Here is a 17,888-nt window from a genome sequence, read left to right as displayed (position 1 = left end):
AATTGGCTTGTAGGGCATATAATCCCAACAATCTCCCACTTGCACTCAAAGCCAATTACCATTACATCTAACACCCATCCCTTCAATATAAGACTCAAACACCCTAGTTGGTAGAGTCTTAGTGAAATGATAAGCTAGGTTATTTGAAAATGCAATCTTAGTGACAACAATATCCCCATACTGAACTATTTCTTTAAAACACCACCATGCTTCCATCACTCTTCTTGTATACACAAAGCCCATTCAGATTCTAATCAAACCGAATGTTTTGTGTCATAATCATTCGTAACCTTTTCATAAGTATAAAGGGATCTTGCTCTTTCGGGATCACCTCGTCAGACTTTCCTAAGAGCATTAACCTATTAGATGGCCTGATAACCCTCCCAGTACGTTAAGGTTCCGATATAATAAGAGATTCTGGACTCGTAGTTTCTGATGTCTTAATTATTTCAGTATCATATAAGGAGTGAGGTATAAGAGTAATTAAATAAAGACTATCCATCAATGTACCAGAATAAATAAACAATTTATTTTTATTTATTAAAACTTCTAAATCAAAAATATTGAAAACCCAGATTTTGAAAAAACTGAAATAGAAATCAAGTATCTTCTACTCTCTGGTACATAAAGACAATCTTTAATAATAAACTCCTATAATTTATTTCAAAATAACTACTCCTACTGATACTGCCGCTACCCTTGCTTGTGAAGCAAGATGAAGATAGATATCTCCCCTTCACTCAATCTTCTAGTTTTCTGAAACCCCTGCAATAAATTGCAAACATGGTTAGTGGCTCCAGAATCTAGAAACCAGGTATCCGTAGATCCAACCACATATCATGTCTTAATAATGAGTGACTGAAGCATACCTTCAGAGTGCTTCTTTGCTAGATACACCCGACAATTCCTTTTCTAATGTCTTTCCTTACCACAATGGAAACAATTTCCTTTGATTTTAGCCTTGCCCTTAGCCTTGACAATTCCACCACTAGTACCAACCTGTTTGGGGACAGTGGAACCTTGCTTCTTTTAATGGTTCTTGCCTTTCGGCTTTCCATGAGAAGAAGAACCCTTTTCCACTGTATGAACACTCCCTTGACCCTTAAAAATACCTTCTGCAGCTTGCAAAGTATTCATTAGTTCTGATAAAGAATAAGCTATACTATTCATAGAATAATTTAGTTTGAACTGATTGAATGACTCTGGCAATGATTGCAGAATTATATCAACCTGGGTCTCACCATCTATGTATAACGACCCGGTCATTTGCCTTCCTTTCCTTTTTCCTGAAATTTTACGAATGAATTTTTTTCGTTTAATTTTCTTTTCTGAGCTCTGTTTCGTGTCGCTTGGTGTCATCTCGAGTGCTCAGAATTGGTTTCTGAGACTCTTTCATGTAAATTGACAACTTCCTTTGAGGACCGAGTCATTTTCGCATTTTTCGTTTTTGGACACTATGCGCTATTTCATCCTTTTCCCTATTCTGTCTTTTCCCCATTTGTCACATTGTTGGCACAACCTCACTTTTCATGCTCGGAGTTGGTTTTTGACTTCACGTGCCTTCATCTTGAGTGGTTTCCTCGAAATACGTATCTTTACTTTTGCAAGAAAGTACTCTGGTTACTCCCGGTATCCATAGGGGCATGGATGCAAAATTCTTTAAAATTATTTTTTTTCCTTGGGGCGTTTTTCATAAATATCTTTTGAAGATATTTTATTTCAGGGGTTTTTAAGAAAAATTTTTAGGAAGATATTTTCATTCTGGGCCATAAGTGCAGTTTTCACTTTTTGGAGGGGCCATTGTGCAATTAATGAAAGTTATTGCAAAATGTCTTGTTTTGAGCCTGGATCCTCGTACGGGATTCATTTTCACATTTCGTTGAGTTGTGTACTCTTTAAATTTCCTCCTGGTCGATGTTTTCCAGTTTTAGGGTTTCTGGCCCTAGTTTATGCCAAACTTGTTTTGGGCTTAACTTTCTGCTCGGGACTCAATTTTTGACGTTGTTTCTTCTGTTGTTCATATTTTATTATTTTGAATCTTTTTCATTCACAAAGTTTTGCCATTTGAGCGCGTTTGCTCAAATTTTACTTTTTCGGACCCGAAGGTGCCCGTTCGGGGCACTTTTTGAGATTTCTTTAAAATGGGGGTGAGATATTTCATTTTTCATCTTCTCCCCTCTTCATGCATGAGCTGGAGCTCCCATGGCAGCCCAAGGGGTGCTGCCATCTTCTCTCTCCTCTTTTGGTTCACTTTTCCTTGATGGAAAGTCTTCGGCCTTAACGTTTGTTATTCCCCTCGCCGTGCTCTACCTTTCCCCCTTATTAGAATTCAGTTTTGACCATTTCTTGAGTTTGGTTTTGAGGTCAAGTTATGATTTTGATGGGGGTTATGTTTACGGCGTTGTCCCCGACAAAACCTAGTAGTTTCGTCGGATTCGGAGCCGTTCCATTTTGATGGCTTTTGAGATTTTTCATCTCAAATTGAGGTAGGGGATGTTCTAGGTTTAAATTCTTATTATATAGCATGCTTGTGATACTTATACTACTTGTATGCATGATTAAATATAAAATCTAGAGATTTTATTATTTAATTTTTTTGTACGGGATCTAATTTTTCCGGTTGCTCATGACTTAGTTTAAATATATAGCATGATTTTATATTGCCCCTTGATATGCTCGTTGTCGTGTATTAAAATTGGTACATTTGAATAAGTATTAAAGATTTTATTTAATATTTATCTTAGGTGAAAGATTAATTCACATGGCCTTAACTAGCTTGAAATCAATATGTGTTAGCATATTAAATTAGGCCTTAGCATGCTCTTCAACATAGTTGAATTTGAAAGTAATTAGAGGTGTTTTGAAAATTAGTAATTATTAATTAATTTGATTAATTAATTTGCCCCGAGTGCACTATTTACTCTATTTTAATTCCGACTTGATATTCTTGATTTCCATGCCATATAGCTTCACATATATTTGATTTAGAATATTCGGTTAGGTTTTGAAACCTTTTATTTAATTAAATTACATGTTTAAGATTTAATCCTCATGGTGATATACAACTTGGAATTGTATTGTGGCATGCTAGAAAATTAAGTTTAGGTTTAGTTGTTCACATATATTAAATTGGGATTAATTGCATGAGAATTGCAACTTTTAATTTATATTTAACTTTAGTGAAAGTTTAATTCGCATGGTCGTAAATTGCATGAAATAAGCTTGTAATGTGATATTACATTAGTCCTTGGCATGTTCTCTAAGATATGTTAAATTGAGAGCATTTGGTTAAGTTTGAAAATCTAGAGATTTTAATTAAAAGAATTAATTAAAATCTATTTTGTGGTCCCATTAGCTTAATTAAGATTTTAACTTGATATTTGTATTGGCTATGATTTGTTTACTAGTATATATTAATTATGGATCATTTGAAGTTGCTTTAGAACCTTGGTAATTAAATTAGCATGATTTAATTAGAGTTCTACTTTATTGTTCCAATAACCTAATTGAGTTTTAGAATGGATATAGGTGATGACCATGCCATGTCCTTTAACATGTATTAAATTGAGGTTATTTGGAATTGAATCGGAATCTAGAGAATTTAATTGTGTTTATCTATTTAAATTCTATCAATTTGCTCCATGATCTAGTTGTGTTTTAGAAGTGGTTTCTATATTCAAATCATGGACTTAGACTTGTTGTATATTCATTTGGTTATGTTTTGAACGTTGGATAATATAGTTGCTATGTTTGTACTCATGAGAATATGTTTTTCTTATTGAATATATTGTTGCCTTGTGTAATGATTTGCACACATCGTATTTAACATTGTTTATGCATAGCGTGTAACGAATCGCACACTGAAGATTCAACATTCATCACATCATATTAGTTGTGGACTTAGAGCATGTATTGTATAGGTTTCCAAATTTGGTTGTGCTCGGTAGATAGTTGATTATCTTGCATATTCCTATTGATATATGCGTTGTTGCACAACTTGTTGATTTTGGAAACTTGGGGATGTCATTGTTTGACTATGGCTAGGACGTGGTTCTAGTACCGGGGATAGTCCCTCTATATGGTCTAGTGCGCACATAGGGAGGTTACCCATGAGCTAGTAACCCTAAAGTAACTATATTGTCGGTCTGATCCGGCGTGACGTCCGAGTATCCACTTTGCTTGATTTCGCATTTCATTTTCAAGTTGATAACTAGATGATATTGTAACTTGTTGTTTCTTATTTGTCGTTCCATTTTAAGTCAGGATGTTAACTTTGAGAAATTGTGCTTTACGCGTTATATTGGAAGTTCCAATGTTGGTTAAATTGCATCGATATTGAAAATAGTGTTTTGACGTTCTAATAAAGCTTAGGATTGATCCTATTGATTCATTTATAACATAGACGTTAGGTAGCATGAACCACTACTGTTATTTTGTGCTTTAGATTCTAAGTTGATGGCTTTAAGAACTTAAACCTTGTTGCATTGTATAACATGCTCTTTTGTTGTTGAATTGCATGGCTAATGTGATTCTTGTTAACTTGTATTCAAATATGCTTTTGTCATGTTGTATGGATTACTCTAGATCTAGTTCAATTGTATTGAAAATGCAATTTATGTTAATCTATGCTCAAACATTCTTCTTGTCGTGTTCTTTGGATTATCCCAACCATGATTCGTTTGATACACGTATGTATATCATGATTCTTGTTGCTTGGACTCTAAGGTAGCTTAGGATGCTCCCCGAGTCGCACTTGGACATAGACGTTAGGTGGCATGAGCCCCTTTAACATGTTTCACCTTAAGGTGATAAATTTGTAAAATGCTAGGTCGATGCATGCTCATCTCCTACGAGTAGCTTTATGTTACTCACCCCTACGATACTGGGGCATATTTCAGGTACGAAGACTAGGTTCGTAAAGCCTAGCATTCCTTGGATGTCGTGTAGCTTTCAAGTTTCCATTTCACGCAAATGTTAGCATGAAATGTCATTTTGTAGACTTATATGTCAAAATATATATATTTGATTCCATATATGTAATGTGTACTTAAGTACACTCCTTTTAATGTATTTGATATTTATGAGATGAGGCCGGAGGCCAATGACATGTGTATTGTATTCTATACAACTTTTTAACTTCATGAAATATTATGAAAACCTTGAAAAATCGCAAGTCATTACTTCACCATGGTTGCATCGGTGTGGGAATTCCATTTTCATTCTTTCATAGGGTCTTATTAATTTTGTATGAAGTGTGGCCAATGGCCAAACGGTCATTTGATCCTATTTTGTATTTTTGGATTCCGAGTTTTTATTCCAAGTTCCATTTTTGCCTTTTTGCCCGTTGGGGGGTCGGATTTTGTATCGGTGGTATATTTAAGTCTTGGACCATTGTAGCACGTCCAAATAGGTAAGTTACGTTTGCGTGCATGGTAGAAAACTCGATTTTGAGGGGGGTTTCTTCTTTGTGTTTTTGCAAAAAAATTCATCTAGGCCTCCAAATTCAGCCTCTGATCTGGATTTTTCTGGAAAATAACCCCATAGCAGCTATTGGGCTGCTGCTGCTAGCCATGGTGCACTCATCGCCCACGCGGTGTGCATGGGCGAGCGCATGGGCGTGCGCATGGGGCTGTCATGGCCCCTCATCGGGCCGCCGTGACGTCAATTCTTCTTTTGGGCTTTTCTCCTTCGTCCGGACTCCGATTCAAGTGAATTTTTTTTTGAACTTGACTAATTTTTCGCTGTCTTTCCAACGGTGTGCTTGGTTGCACCTGGTTCTTCCTGGATAATTACCAGTCTACCCTTTTTGCTTTAAGTGCTCGTTTTTCTTGGTCATGCCGTTTCTCCTTCGTCCGGACTCCGAATCATGCGATTCTTGAGTCCATCTTGATTAATTTTTTGTTATCCTTCCAGCGGTGTGCTCGGTTGCACCCGAATCTACAGTTTTTAAAAATGACCATTTTGCCCTTGGGGGCCTGTTCGGTCTTTTTCTGATCATTCATTCCCGCATTAGTTCTTATTGAGTTCCATGACCTCATGGAAGGTCACTTTGACTTTTTAGAGTCTTTTTTTTTTTTTTTTTTTTTTCTATTTTCGCTTCCGCATTCGGATTCGTTATCGGGTCAACCTTCGGTTCATCACAGGACATACTGGCCTAAAAACCAGGGTCGTCACACTATGTCTGCCCCAAGAACCTCCAGTTCATTGAAATAAGAAATCATTTTTAAAAGGTGTTCACCAACTGGAGTTCCTTCGGGCATACGAGCATTCATAATCTGTTTCATTGCGACTTGCCGTGCTGCTCTACTTTGTTCCCCAAACATTTCCTTAAGGTTCAACAAAATGTCACAAGCAGTGACAAAAGACTGATGCTGATGTTGTAAAACATTTGACATTGAAGCTAAAATATAGCACTTGGCCATTTCATCAGCCTTTTACCACTTCTCGTACATTTCTTTTAGCTCCTAGCTGTCATCAGGGCCAGGTATAGGAGGGCACTCTTGAGTGAGCACAAATTTGTACTCCTATGCAGTAAGAACAATGTGAAGATTTCTCTTCCAGTCAACATAGTTTGACCCGGTTAATTTGTTGTCCTTAAGTATAGGAGCAAGTGGACTGAAAACATTCGACATTTAAAATATAAACATTCATGCATAAATAAAAGTGCATACATTTTGAACAAAAATTAAACTTTAGTTTTCAAATAGTCTCTCAGTGGGCCTCTCTAAACCACTGATGTAATGAAAACATCGGTAATCATAATCCATGTAGGTATTCAATCGTTTCTCTTAGGGGGTAATAAGAACATGCCACTACCTAGAGATCATATCACTACCTTGATTAGACAAAAACAATTTTTACCATATCCCACTATCTAGGCATCTCATGCCAAATGAAATATGGCAACCGATTTATCCTTGGCCTCTAAGTGAAAATACCCCATGAGGTGGAGCGTACTCCCACTTAGTCAAGTGTATACCATTGTCTAGAAGTAATGCAATTGAATGAGGTCCGTCTCCTAATGGTGATCGTCCCTATCCGCCTGCCGCTAGTTCTATCATGCGAGATCTATATCTAGTAACCAGTGAAACAAATACCCTCCGGAGGAGCACCCAAGATTGGTGGCGAGGTATTTGTTCCACCTTACAATAGATCGACAATGGAAGGCTGTGGAATTTAAAATTAAATCCCGCTCCCACTTGATTGTTTTAAAATTAAAGAGTTTTCTTTAAATTTTATGCATCTCATGTATAATAACATCATGTTAAAACATTAATTTTAATCTAAACAATATTGGAATATATATATATTAATCTAAACAATATTGGAATATATATATATATATATATATATATATATATTAGGCCCAATGAGCCTAAACCATTTGGGTCAAACTAGCTCAACTTCTTGAGCTTAATTATGGAATAATCCTACACTTTTTACAAAATTTAATTAAAATAAAATTTTTAATTTTCAGAAAATCATATTTTAAAATTATTTTGGAAAGTGCTAATTTTTCTAAAACCACCCAAATAAATAAATAAATAAATAAATAAATATATATATATATATATATATATATATATATATATATATATTCGTGGATAAAATATACCATTCAAGCAGATAATCATCACATGCATATAAACATAATAAGTAAAAATCATATTGCACCAAAAAGTGCAAATCCCCTCTCGTGGCCGGTTAAATATCATCTCATGATCACCTTGTGCTTCCAAATTCCTCCATTAGAAGCCTTTAACTCTTATCTTGTTTGAATCCTTTCTTGAACTCTTCAAGAATTTCAATCATAAATTTAATAAATATAGTACAAGGCTTTGTCCTATACCCAATTTAGGGTTTACAAAAATTCTAAACAAGATAAAATAAAATAACCTTATTCGGCTAGGGAAAAACCAACCCTTATTGGACCAGCTCTTTAAAATGCCACCTCTATTAATTAATTACATCACATATAATTAAATAATAAATTAAAACTCAACCGAGCCATAAGAGAGATTAAATATTTAATCTGCACCTGCAATCAAATATTTACATGCATCCAAATAATATGTGTATACTCTATGTAAATTTATTTCCTTAATAGATTGCATAAGGAAAAAATAAATAAATAAATAAACACACAGTATACACATTATTTATTTGTAACCAACCAATGAAAAACTCACTGTTTTAAATTAATAATTACTTTATTTAAAATATGAATATCAAATATAATCACGTTACCTTTAACTACCTTTATTGAAACATTATATATAAATTTATATTTATATATAAAAGGAAAGCAAGTGTAATCACATTACCTTTGACTATCTTTTTGAAACATTATATATAAATCTATATATATATAAGGAAAGCAAATGGTAATCCAGACAATATGTACGATACCCGTCATATGGGATAATTCTATACATAGGTAATTTTGAATTAAACAATAGTAATGTGTTACTATAATCATTATTTAATAATAGTCTCAAATAAAGTATGAGTTTCCAATTAAACCTCAAACTAATAATCATCTCTGGACACTTCTAACTATGGTTAAAAAAAAAAATTTATTTTGGTAATCTTTTGATTACCTATTGTTCACGACACCCATCACATGGGTGTGTCCTAATCACCAGAGAAACCAAAAGTGGCCACCAACATCATGTCAATTATTTATGTATTTTTAATATGTGAAAACTTATTTTTTTACAAGAAACTCAAGCACTGAGAGTTTCAAATTGGTCATTAAATAGTAATACTTAAAGGACAAATAAAAATATAGATTTAAATGAAACAAGAGAACAGCCTTTGACCAATCTTTCAATACCAATGACTGTTTTGGCAAACTCTCTGAACCCCATCTAATTTTTTTATTTTATTTTATTTTATTCACTGCTACCATATTTCCATCTAAAAGTGTAACAGTAGATATAAAAATAAAAATAAAAATCCGATGGGTAAAGATCCTATGCCAACCATTTTGTTCAAACTTATAGAATACTAAATATATAATATTATATTCATTAAAGTCATCAACACAAAAAGAATACTAAATATATAAGATCATAATAACAAGTACAGCCGCACACAAATATAGATGCTCATGTGATTTTAATCACCCATTCTCATGGGTGTTATCCACTGAGCCACATGGGGGATAGTAATCACCCACTCCCAAGGGCGTTGACCAGTGTGTCACGTAGGAAATTGTCAATGATAAATATAACAGTTATATATATATTAATTTGATGTAAACCCATCTCATGGGCGAACAGGACGTGATCACAAGCTGTCACTAATGTGCGGCAGCGGCCCATACAAATATAACAGTTATATATACAATATATATATATTATATATATATATAATATATATATATATTGTTACCCGATCACCATCTCATGGTTAGCCGATCGAAAAAATAATAATAAATAAATAAATACATATTCATGAAACAAAGAAATACAATTCATGAATATAATATCTATAAATACATAGATAATAATCATGTATTCAAATCATCACTATGATTTGATGAAAAGTACGTGGGTTGCTCTGATACCAATTGAAGGCACAGCGGAAGCATTTAAAAATTTTAGGATCATATCCATGTGATATTTCATCAAATTAATTAATACTATAAAGGGATCTCATACCTTTGGATGATTGATTAATCGTCAACACTCCGAGAATAACAGTGAATTAGATTGAACACCAGTAAACCTTCACCTCTATATCCTCGGAATACACAGGTTTGTGAAAACCCTATATCTCTTACTCTCGTTATTTTGTATTATGTCAGATAGTGTGTCTACCCGAATAAGAAAGATATATCGTGTATATAGTTGGGGCTAGAGATGAGGATCAAAAAGAAATTCTTATCCTAGCTCCATTTAGATAGAAATAGAGTTATCTCATAACTCTATCATATCTAATTAGATAGAGATAGAGTTATCCCATAATTTTATCCTATCTAATTAATTACAATAAACAGCACAATAATATTGTAATTGTACTCTAGGATTTAGAAATTACAACAAAGCCCTTTCATACTAAATAACTATAACTAAGTCCCTCCACTACCGAATATCCATAAGTAGCCCCAAGGAAAATAAATACTGTCCCACCTAAGGCATGCTTACTTCTTATATTCCTTGAGTAACCAATTTAATCCTTATGATCACTGAATTTCTTTTATAAAATAATTTTCAAAATAAATAATTTAGTAAACATTTTACTAAAATGCCCTGACCAGGTTCCAGTGATCAAACTTATTAAATTGCATCAAGGGGATATTCTAACTCTTATAAAGAGTGTGGATTCCATGTTGAGCATTTGTGTTCCCAGAGCTCCAACATTAGCCACCCAAGATACCATGGTATTGACCTTAAAAGATCTCACATGTTGGTAAGTCAAAGTGACCAATACTGAAACTTGAGTCCACTAAACCTCTCAGGATTTAGAGCTTAATGTATTTAGTAGATAAGAATCACACCAAAATAATAACAGTAATTTTTGTGGTGTGATCTTATGGTGATCCAGTTCAGTGTACTTCAAGCACACTAACACACTACCTTAGAGTCAACTACCCTAATGGTCGAGACAAACCATCCTATCTTATAGAGATAAAGTGTGTTATAGTCTTACAGATAAAAGTGCCCAACTTTTATCACTGACTGTGAACAATGCCAAGGTGCAAGAAACCGGTGAGCCCAAATCTCCTGCGTGTAAATCTCATTTACACACTTAAGTCACCTATAATGCAACTTGAGGACAATAATGCATCTCATGCAAATATATGTAAAGCCCAATGCTTGAATATCATATTTATAAATAAAATATCGAATTAATATTAATTAATTGGCTTGTAAGGCATATAATCCCAACAATTAAGCTGTGAGCATTTGGTGTTTATGGAAAGGTTTTCATTTTTTTATTTTTTTATTTTTATTTTTTTGGGCTAGGAAGCAAGTTCCAAGGAAAAGAGGTTCATGATGGCCTCTTTGAGTGCACATCCTCTGTTTCACTTTCTTGGTTATTTTCTTTTTCTTTCTCAACATCCCTTCATGGCATGTCATGTCATGTCCTTAGAAGAATACCAAGGTCTTTATGGAGATGAAAATGTTTCAATTCATAATCTCAGACACCATAAAACAAGGCAAGAGATAGGTGCAAAGTCAATACATAGTATTGTATTTTACAGGGGGTATTTCTAAGGCAGCTAAACCAGACAAACAAGTTACACTAAATTTTGCTAAATACACGGAGCAAGGCAAGTTTTGGATTGAATCAAATTATTTTTATTCCATGAGCTATTAGGTTTTAGATTTTGATGCCAATAGAGTCAACTTATTAAGGTTAAAGCTCTGCATGTTATTTTAGTTAAATTGCACTATTATCCATCAAAATAAGGATAATGATTCTTACGTGTAATAGTTTGACCACTAGGCTCATCTATTTAGACAAAAACCCGATATAAAACTCTTTTTAATATTTATGTTAATCCTTAATTGACACATTACGTCCATTATGTAGTCCGGGTAAGAAAGTTGTCAAGTATATTATTTTTCAATATTATTAAAGGCATAACAGGATATGGTGTCTTTGAGCAGGGACTGTGATGTTTTCGATTTTCATTATTTTTTTTTATTTTTCTAGTATTTTGTAGGTGCAAGAGTATTTTCGTCTTTTGTCGTTTTGCGTGCCGGACATTGTGGAGTATGCCGGTTATGTCATAGAGTTGTTTGGGACATTTCATTGAGTCTAGGACTCTTGAAACGCAAGGGTGATCATTGTGGCATTTTTCAGTTTTTCAGACCGGACGATTCTGTGTGGGACCCGCTTCCGGAATTTTTACATACGGTAATTTTTATCGGGTCCATTAGCATTCCAAGCATTCTATTTAATGTATTTTATGTGATTGAAAATTATTATGTGTGTATGTGTATATATGTGTACGTGTGGTGTAAATTAAAGTAAAAGAAAAAGGAAAAAGAAAAAGAAAATGATGGGCCCACTCTTCATTTATTTTTAATAGTCAAGAGACCATCTCTAGTCCCATTTCTCTCCTGCTGCTCTCTCTTTTTCCTCTCAAACTTATTTTTCTTTTTCTTTTTCTTTTTCAATCAAACTTTGGAGTTTGATTTCTCCTCCAATCCTCAGAATTTTTTAGTGCCGTTTGCGGCAAATTGAAGATCACGACGAGATCTATAAGTTGATTGGAGCAATTTCGTGTTTGGTGCACTCTAGGAGATTCAAGATCTAAGGCACAAATTGGGGTTTTGCATAAAATAGAGGTAGGGGTCTCTAATAGTCAAATTATTGTTCCCTTGTGAGTTTTTTCTATTTTAATTGTTGTCAAGTATGATTAAATTGAATTGATTGTTTCTTAGATGATTTAATTGAGTATATGAATTAGGGGTGCAACTTGGATTGGGTAACCCGAACCCAACCCGATCCCAGCCCAATTTTTCACGGGCTTGGGCAATTACTTTTACAATTAGGGCTGGATTTGGGTTGAAAAATCTTAACCTGAATTTAATTAAGGTTGAGTTTGGGTTGAAGTGCTAACAACTCGAGCCAACCCGAACCCGAATTCTAATATGATTTTCATTCTTATTTTTAGTTTTAAATACATTATATATAATATTTAAACTATGATTACTTTTTTTTTTCTTTCCAACTTCTTTTGTTAAATCTTAACTTATTGTATATTAACATTTAGGAAAATTAATTTTCTAAAAATTTGTTTTCAATTTATTAAAAATCTACAAAAAGTCTTTAAACTATTTCTTTTTTAAAAGTAATTTAATCTAAAACTAATTCAAGATCATATTAAATTTTCGGTATAAGGATTAGTCATATGAGTAACCCGAATTAACTCGAAATTTTTATCTGAAATCTAAACCCGTGTTATAAGCCCGAATTTAAAAGTAGAATGATGGGTTGGGCTTGGGTTGACTAGTTAAGATTAAAGATAGAGTTAGGGTTGGACTTGGGTTTAGTATTTTATATGGTGGGTTGGGCTCAAGTTATACCTCAAACCCGCCCGAGTTGCAGCCCTAATATGAACCATGTAATTATGTGTATTTGTTGATTTACTTGAAAAGTATGCTTAATGTGTTAATTTTCTATGCCTATGATGCTTAATAATTTGACAGAAAATTTATATGGAAGCATATTAATTGTGTGATAATAATTCTCTCCATTTCCATAGTATTAAAAAGACATGTGATATGCATACAAGCATTGGGCATAAAAATAATAATAATAATAATAATAATAATAATAATAAGGGAAGTCTTTTGAAATGAAATTAAAAAGGGGATTTTGGGGAAATATTTGAGAAAATGGTTTTGAGAAAACCAGGTCGCCGCGGAGTCACCAAAGGCCGGTGTGTTAATATAGTCTAGAGGGAACTAGGGAAATTGCCCTAGCGCGGTTGAGCTATCTGGGCCAAAATGACGCCACGAGGGTACCAAGGGTCAGAGACAGTAGCCAATCATTTTCTCGTGTCGTTGCGGAGTCACCAAAGACTGGTTATATTAACAGTTTGTGAAGTGATGGATGTTTTCTGAAATGGGGAGTGACATGCATGACATTGCATTCATGGCACGGCATTATTTTGTTTTGGACTTGAAAGTATATATTGTATTTTTTTTCCGGCTTTGTATGACCCCGTTCTCTATTGTCCTATTCATTGTTTGGATTCACGGGGCTACAAGAGGTGGGTTTTAGGCACTATCTACAGAGTAATTTGCACACTCCATTACATTTAACATTTTTCAGGACACGAATGGCAAGTGGCGGACAACGCTCCTCCACAGGGTTCGATGGGTTAGTAAACCATTTTAACATACTGTGTAGCTATAATCTTATTTTATTATTTATTTATTTATTATTACTCATATTTTTTATAAACCCGGAATGACACGTATAATATGTATTGACGTAGGAAAGAATGGTATTATCCCTAGTTGACCTCGGGTTCGGTTAAGGACGTACGGGTTCGGGTCGTTACAGGGACGGATTCAAAAAGTTGTGGGAAGAGGAGTAAAAGTGAATTTAGTGTAATTTTTTTTGTAATTTTAAGGGGGGGGGGGGGGGGAGGGGAATTTCAATGGGGGCACATCCAGTAGTGGGCCCTACGGTTCCTTATACTTTTTTTTTTTTTTTTTTTTTTTCAGAGAATAAAGCAACTGACATTAAAGTAAATAATATGTACAGAGTTGGGCCGTTTGGCCTATACACAGATAAACCCGCAAGGGTCAAGACAAGCCCAATTAGGCAACTAAGGGCACAAACCCAGCCAAAAAAGAAAACCCAAAATGAGAATCAATAACTGTCATTATCAATAACCGTTGATTGAGCTCATCTGAACCTAATTCCGGTGTCCAAATTAAGGTCTGCAAATTGCTCGCAGATTGTTAGTCTGGAGGTCGTGGAGGTGGCCTATAATAGGAAGGAGGGAGATTCCAATCGATAATGATCCTCCTTGAAGCAGCGCAGTCTTTAAGGAATCCAAGTCGCAAAATTGATGTGATACAAGAGTTGATCTTGCTGAGCACCATTCGCTGTGAACAATTCTGCTTCTTGAAAATTCTGTTGTTGCGTTCTTCCCAGGTGTGGTAGACGATTGAGGAGAGGCAAATCTTTCGAACCATGTTAGGTGGCTAGTGAGTGTGACCAAACTCTTCCAATTAGTGATTGGAGTCAAAAAATGGCATTTGTCCTTGATATACCTCCATATTGGTGAAATGAAGGAGCAGCCAAAGAAGAGATGGTCATGTGATTCCGGAGAGTTAGAGCACAGTGCACAAATATTTTAATGCTTGGCTATAGCTTTGCTGTCAAGAGTGGGTAGTCTAGATTGTACAGCCAACCACAAGTTGAATTTCATGCATGGGATAATTGGGAATTTCCATACCAGGTTATACCAAGGAACATTACTGAATTGACCTGCTAAGTGTGTAGCAGTTTGATTGAAGTTATAGAGTCTAGTGTTTGAAGCAGTCCATACCTTCTTGTCATTAGAATCAGGACATGGTGGCTGGATGTGCAATAATTCTAGATTTGAGCAGTGATAGTCTGTGGGAAAGTCCAAGAGGAGCTTTCAATGAAAGAATCAAGCTTAATATTGTCATTGAGGCCAACAGCAGTGAGCAATGTTGGTGAAAACCTGGTGCATAGAGGACGACCTAGAGCCCAATTGTCCCACCAAAATGAGGTACCAACTCTATTCCAATCTTGTGCTTGATTAGTAACCTTGCAGGGTGCCTTAGCTGCAATATTTTCCTCCAGCTCCATGTACAGGGGTATGGAATTTTCAGTGACCAAATGCTTCTGGATTTAATAAGGTGTGTGTGACACCATTTGATCCAGATTCTATCCATATCACCACATTGTAGATCCCAAATAAATCTCATAATTCCTGCCTTATTTGCTAGTTCCAAATTAGGGATGCCCAAACCACTAGCTTGTTTTAGTCTGCAGAGGTAGTAGATTTCATCTCAGCTCCAGACTATAGGAATGTCCTGAAAATTCTGTTAAGCTCATCAATAATAGCTTTTGGAAGTATGAAGATGCTGCTCCAATAAATTTGGGTGGAAACCAACACTGCCCTAATCAGTTGTAGTCTTCCAGCATAGGAGAGAGACCTTGAAGACCAGTGTGTGATTCTATTTGTGATTTTGTTGATGAGTTAGCTGTAATGGGAGGCTTTTAGGCCTGTAGTAATTAGTGGCACTCTAAGATATTTCACTGGTAAATCAGCTGTACCAATACCAAGCAATAAAGTGATAGCTTATTGGGTGTGATCCTCTACTCCTGAAAGGAAAATTGAACTTTTGCTGAAGTTTATCTCAAGTCCAGACATAGTGTAAAAATGGTCAACTGTACATTTAAGAACTGAAACTAATGAGATGTCTCCATGGCAAAACAAGAACAAATCATCTGCATAAGAGAGACGAGTGATCTTTGGATCCTTGCACCTCCAGTGGTATTTGAAATTATACACTCTACCCACATAATTCTTAATGATGGAAGATAGAACATCCATGGCTATGACAAAGAGGAAAGGTGAGAGGGGGTCTCCTTGTCTCAGCCCTCTTTTACCTTTGAAATAGCCTTGAAACTCCCCATTAAGTGCGGCTATAAAGAATGGGGATATCATGCATGCTTATATGAGGAAAATGAATTTTTGAGGAAAATTGTGCAAAATGAGGCAATTTAGGATGAAATCCTATTTGATGGAATCAAATGCTTTTTTGAGGTTGATCTTGATGGCACATCTAGCTGGCTTGGAATTCTTGTGATAGCCCCTAAGAAGCTCATGTGTGAGTAGGATTGGGTCTGTAATCTTTCTGCCATGGATAAAGGCTGTCTGTGATTGATCAATGATCTGTGGCAAAGTTCCTTGCAGCTTTTTTGCTAGTAATTTTGCCATGCATTTATAGATAGTTTTAACACAAGAAATTGACCTGTAATCATGTAGGGATGAGGGGTTTTGGCACTTAGGGACCAGGCAAATGTAAGTGTGGTTTGCTTCAGCCAAGAGCTTCCCGTTCCTGAAGAACTCTAAAATAGCCAGGATAACAGACCTTCCAACTATGTCCCAAGCTTTGTGATAGAAGAAGGCATTGTAGCCATCAGGACCTGGTGCTTTGTCTGTGCTTAGCTTCAGCATACAATTCTGTATCTCTAGATGTGATGGTGATTCATCAAGGAGGTAGTGAATGTTTGAAGGCAGCTGCATTGTGATGAATGGAGCAAGGTCATTGATTTGGTGAGTGCATGAGGGTGGTGATCCCAGCAGTTTCGGGAAGTGTGCTACCACCTCAAGCTTGATGTCCTCCTTGTCATGTATTGTGCTGCCTGAATCAGTAGACAGAGAGAGAATTTTCTTCCTGTTAGTTCTTGAGCATACAGATTTGTGGAAAAAATTGGAGTTACAGTCCCCTAATTTTAACCAAGTCATTCTGGATTTCTGTCTCAAAGTGTCCTCTTGGATATTAGCGAATCTCAGCAATTCAGTAGTGAGTACTTTCTCCAACTGTCTAAGATTTTGATCAGCTGGGGTATTATCCAAATCCATTTGGCAGGCATCAAGTTCAAACTTTACAGCTTACAGTTTGGCATCCACATCTGAAAATTCCTTCTTGCAGCTAGCTCTTAGCACCTTCTTCAGCAATTTTAACTTTTGGACCACCTGAAACATAGATGTACCCCTGATGTATGTTATCCAGACTTCATGAACTGTAGAGTGGAATTTTGGATGAGAGGACCATGTATTAAAGAATCTGAATGGAACACATCTTCTTGGAGTGTTAAGATCTAATGTAATAAGAATTGGGCTGTGATCTGAGATGCCAGGGGGAAGAAAAGTGCACTCTGATGAGGGGAAGTTTTTTGTCCACCCAAGGTTGACCAAAGCTCTTTCAAGCTTCTTGGCAATGCAAGCATCTCCCAGGATTTTTTTGCTCCAAAAATACAATATCCCACTGAACTTGAGGTCATCTAATTCAGTTTCTTGTAAGCATTCAGTGAAATCAGTCATAGCATTGCTCCATCTCATAGATCCTCCATGAGTTTCCCCAATGTTTGGAATAACATTTAAGTCACCCATAAGCAGCCATGGAGAATGTGAAAATAGGTGAGCATGGTAGCTTATATCATCCCACAATAATTGCCTATCAGTAGCAATGTTAGTAGCATATACAAAGGAAGTAAAGAAATTAACATTCTGCCCTAAAATTGAAATTGAGCAGTGGATAGCTTGTGAAGATGTACTGATGACTGAGAGATACATGATGTTGGGGTTCCATAATACCCAAATTCTTCCCAAGTCAGAGAACCTATAATTGTGAACCAAGCTTCAAGAA

The 17,888-nt window shown here is 35.4% G+C and overlaps 2 protein-coding genes across 2 annotated transcripts; both read right to left on the bottom strand.

Moving 5' to 3' along the window:
* Positions 1-15,811: 15,811 nt before the first annotated feature.
* On the bottom strand, positions 15,812-16,180 carry LOC132314396 (uncharacterized mitochondrial protein AtMg01250-like). The gene has a single exon (XM_059813268.1). It carries the CDS (start codon positions 16,178-16,180, stop codon positions 15,812-15,814), a length of 369 nt encoding a protein of 122 aa, XP_059669251.1.
* A 951-nt stretch (positions 16,181-17,131) lies between these two features.
* LOC132314395 (uncharacterized) lies at positions 17,132-17,815 on the bottom strand. The gene has a single exon (XM_059813267.1). The coding sequence runs from the start codon at positions 17,813-17,815 to the stop codon at positions 17,132-17,134; it is 684 nt and encodes a 227-aa protein (XP_059669250.1).
* Between the last annotated feature and the right edge of the window lie 73 nt (positions 17,816-17,888).

The sequence above is a fragment of the Cornus florida genome, unplaced genomic scaffold, assembly GCF_030987335.1.
Source record: "Cornus florida cultivar Cherokee Brave unplaced genomic scaffold, ASM3098733v1 CherokeeBrave_3.0.0_Hap2_Chr06, whole genome shotgun sequence".
NCBI classification, from domain to species: Eukaryota; Viridiplantae; Streptophyta; class Magnoliopsida; order Cornales; family Cornaceae; genus Cornus; species Cornus florida.
The sequence above is the reverse complement of the archived record's forward strand: the minus strand, read 5'-3'. Positions and strand labels throughout refer to the sequence as shown.